Source organism: Charadrius vociferus, unplaced genomic scaffold, assembly GCF_000708025.1.
Source record: "Charadrius vociferus isolate BGI_N301 unplaced genomic scaffold, ASM70802v2 scaffold214, whole genome shotgun sequence".
Classification (NCBI taxonomy): domain Eukaryota; kingdom Metazoa; phylum Chordata; class Aves; order Charadriiformes; family Charadriidae; genus Charadrius; species Charadrius vociferus.
The window spans coordinates 15,406-16,206 of NW_009647955.1; the positions used below are offsets into that span (position 1 = coordinate 15,406).

The following is an 801-nucleotide window of genomic DNA, read 5'->3' on the forward strand; positions in this document are numbered from 1 at the left end:
AACCCTTGGCACAGCTCTCCTGGGCTTTTCTCTCCCCCCCCAGCAGAGGAACCGACGGGGGAAGACAGCGGGGAAAGTGAACTGCAAGAATATGAAGCAGGACTGCCCCGTGCCTGCCTGTCCCCGGGCCACGTTGTTGCCCGGGCACTGCTGCCACACCTGCCCCAAAGGTGAGTCCCATGGGTGCCTCCCTGTGGGGACCCCCTCTGCACCCACAGGGTCCCCCATGGGCATGGGAGAGGGAGCACTGTGCACATCCCCCCCCTAAAGGGGCTGCTTGCTTCGTTATGGAGCTTGCCGGTGCCCCTGGGGTGCCCGGGAGGTGCTGGGCAGGGGGAAGCCAAGGTGGACGCAGCTGTCCCCAAACCACCATGGGAGAGGTGCAGAGAGGGTGCACAGGGCTAAGTAACCTGCCTGTCTACCTGCCTGTGCCCAGCATGCCCCCAGTCACCCCAGCACAGAGTCCTGTGGTGGTTTGCAGGGGGCATCTCATTCTATCTTGAGAGGGGGAACTTATTTCCCCCACCCCACCCCCCGAGCTCTTGAGCACAAGCAGCCTGGTGCAACTGTCCCCCCTGTGCCCACCCCATGCCAGCTTTGCCAGGGCCCCCGGAGAAGAGCCCCGCGCCCCCCTTCGACACCTTCGAGTACTTCCAGGACAAGGAGGATGACCTGGACAAGCCCTACAACGATCGCTCCTACCTCAGCTCCGAGGGGCTGGCCCGTGATGATGCCCGCACAGGTGAGCCACCCCCCCGGGGGGGCAGCAGCCGCATAGGGCACCCCCCCCACCCCCCACGC

The 801-nt window shown here is 65.4% G+C and overlaps 1 protein-coding gene across 1 annotated transcript in view; it reads left to right on the forward strand.

The window, feature by feature from the left end:
• Positions 1–801, forward strand: part of CHRD (chordin) — a 15,589-nt gene that overhangs the window by 6,491 nt on the left and 8,297 nt on the right. Inside the window, exons 2-3 of the mRNA XM_009883387.1 lie at positions 44–170; positions 596–742. Of these exons, the coding sequence (XP_009881689.1) occupies positions 44–170; positions 596–742 (274 nt within the window). The remainder of the gene's footprint in view (positions 1–43; positions 171–595; positions 743–801) is intronic.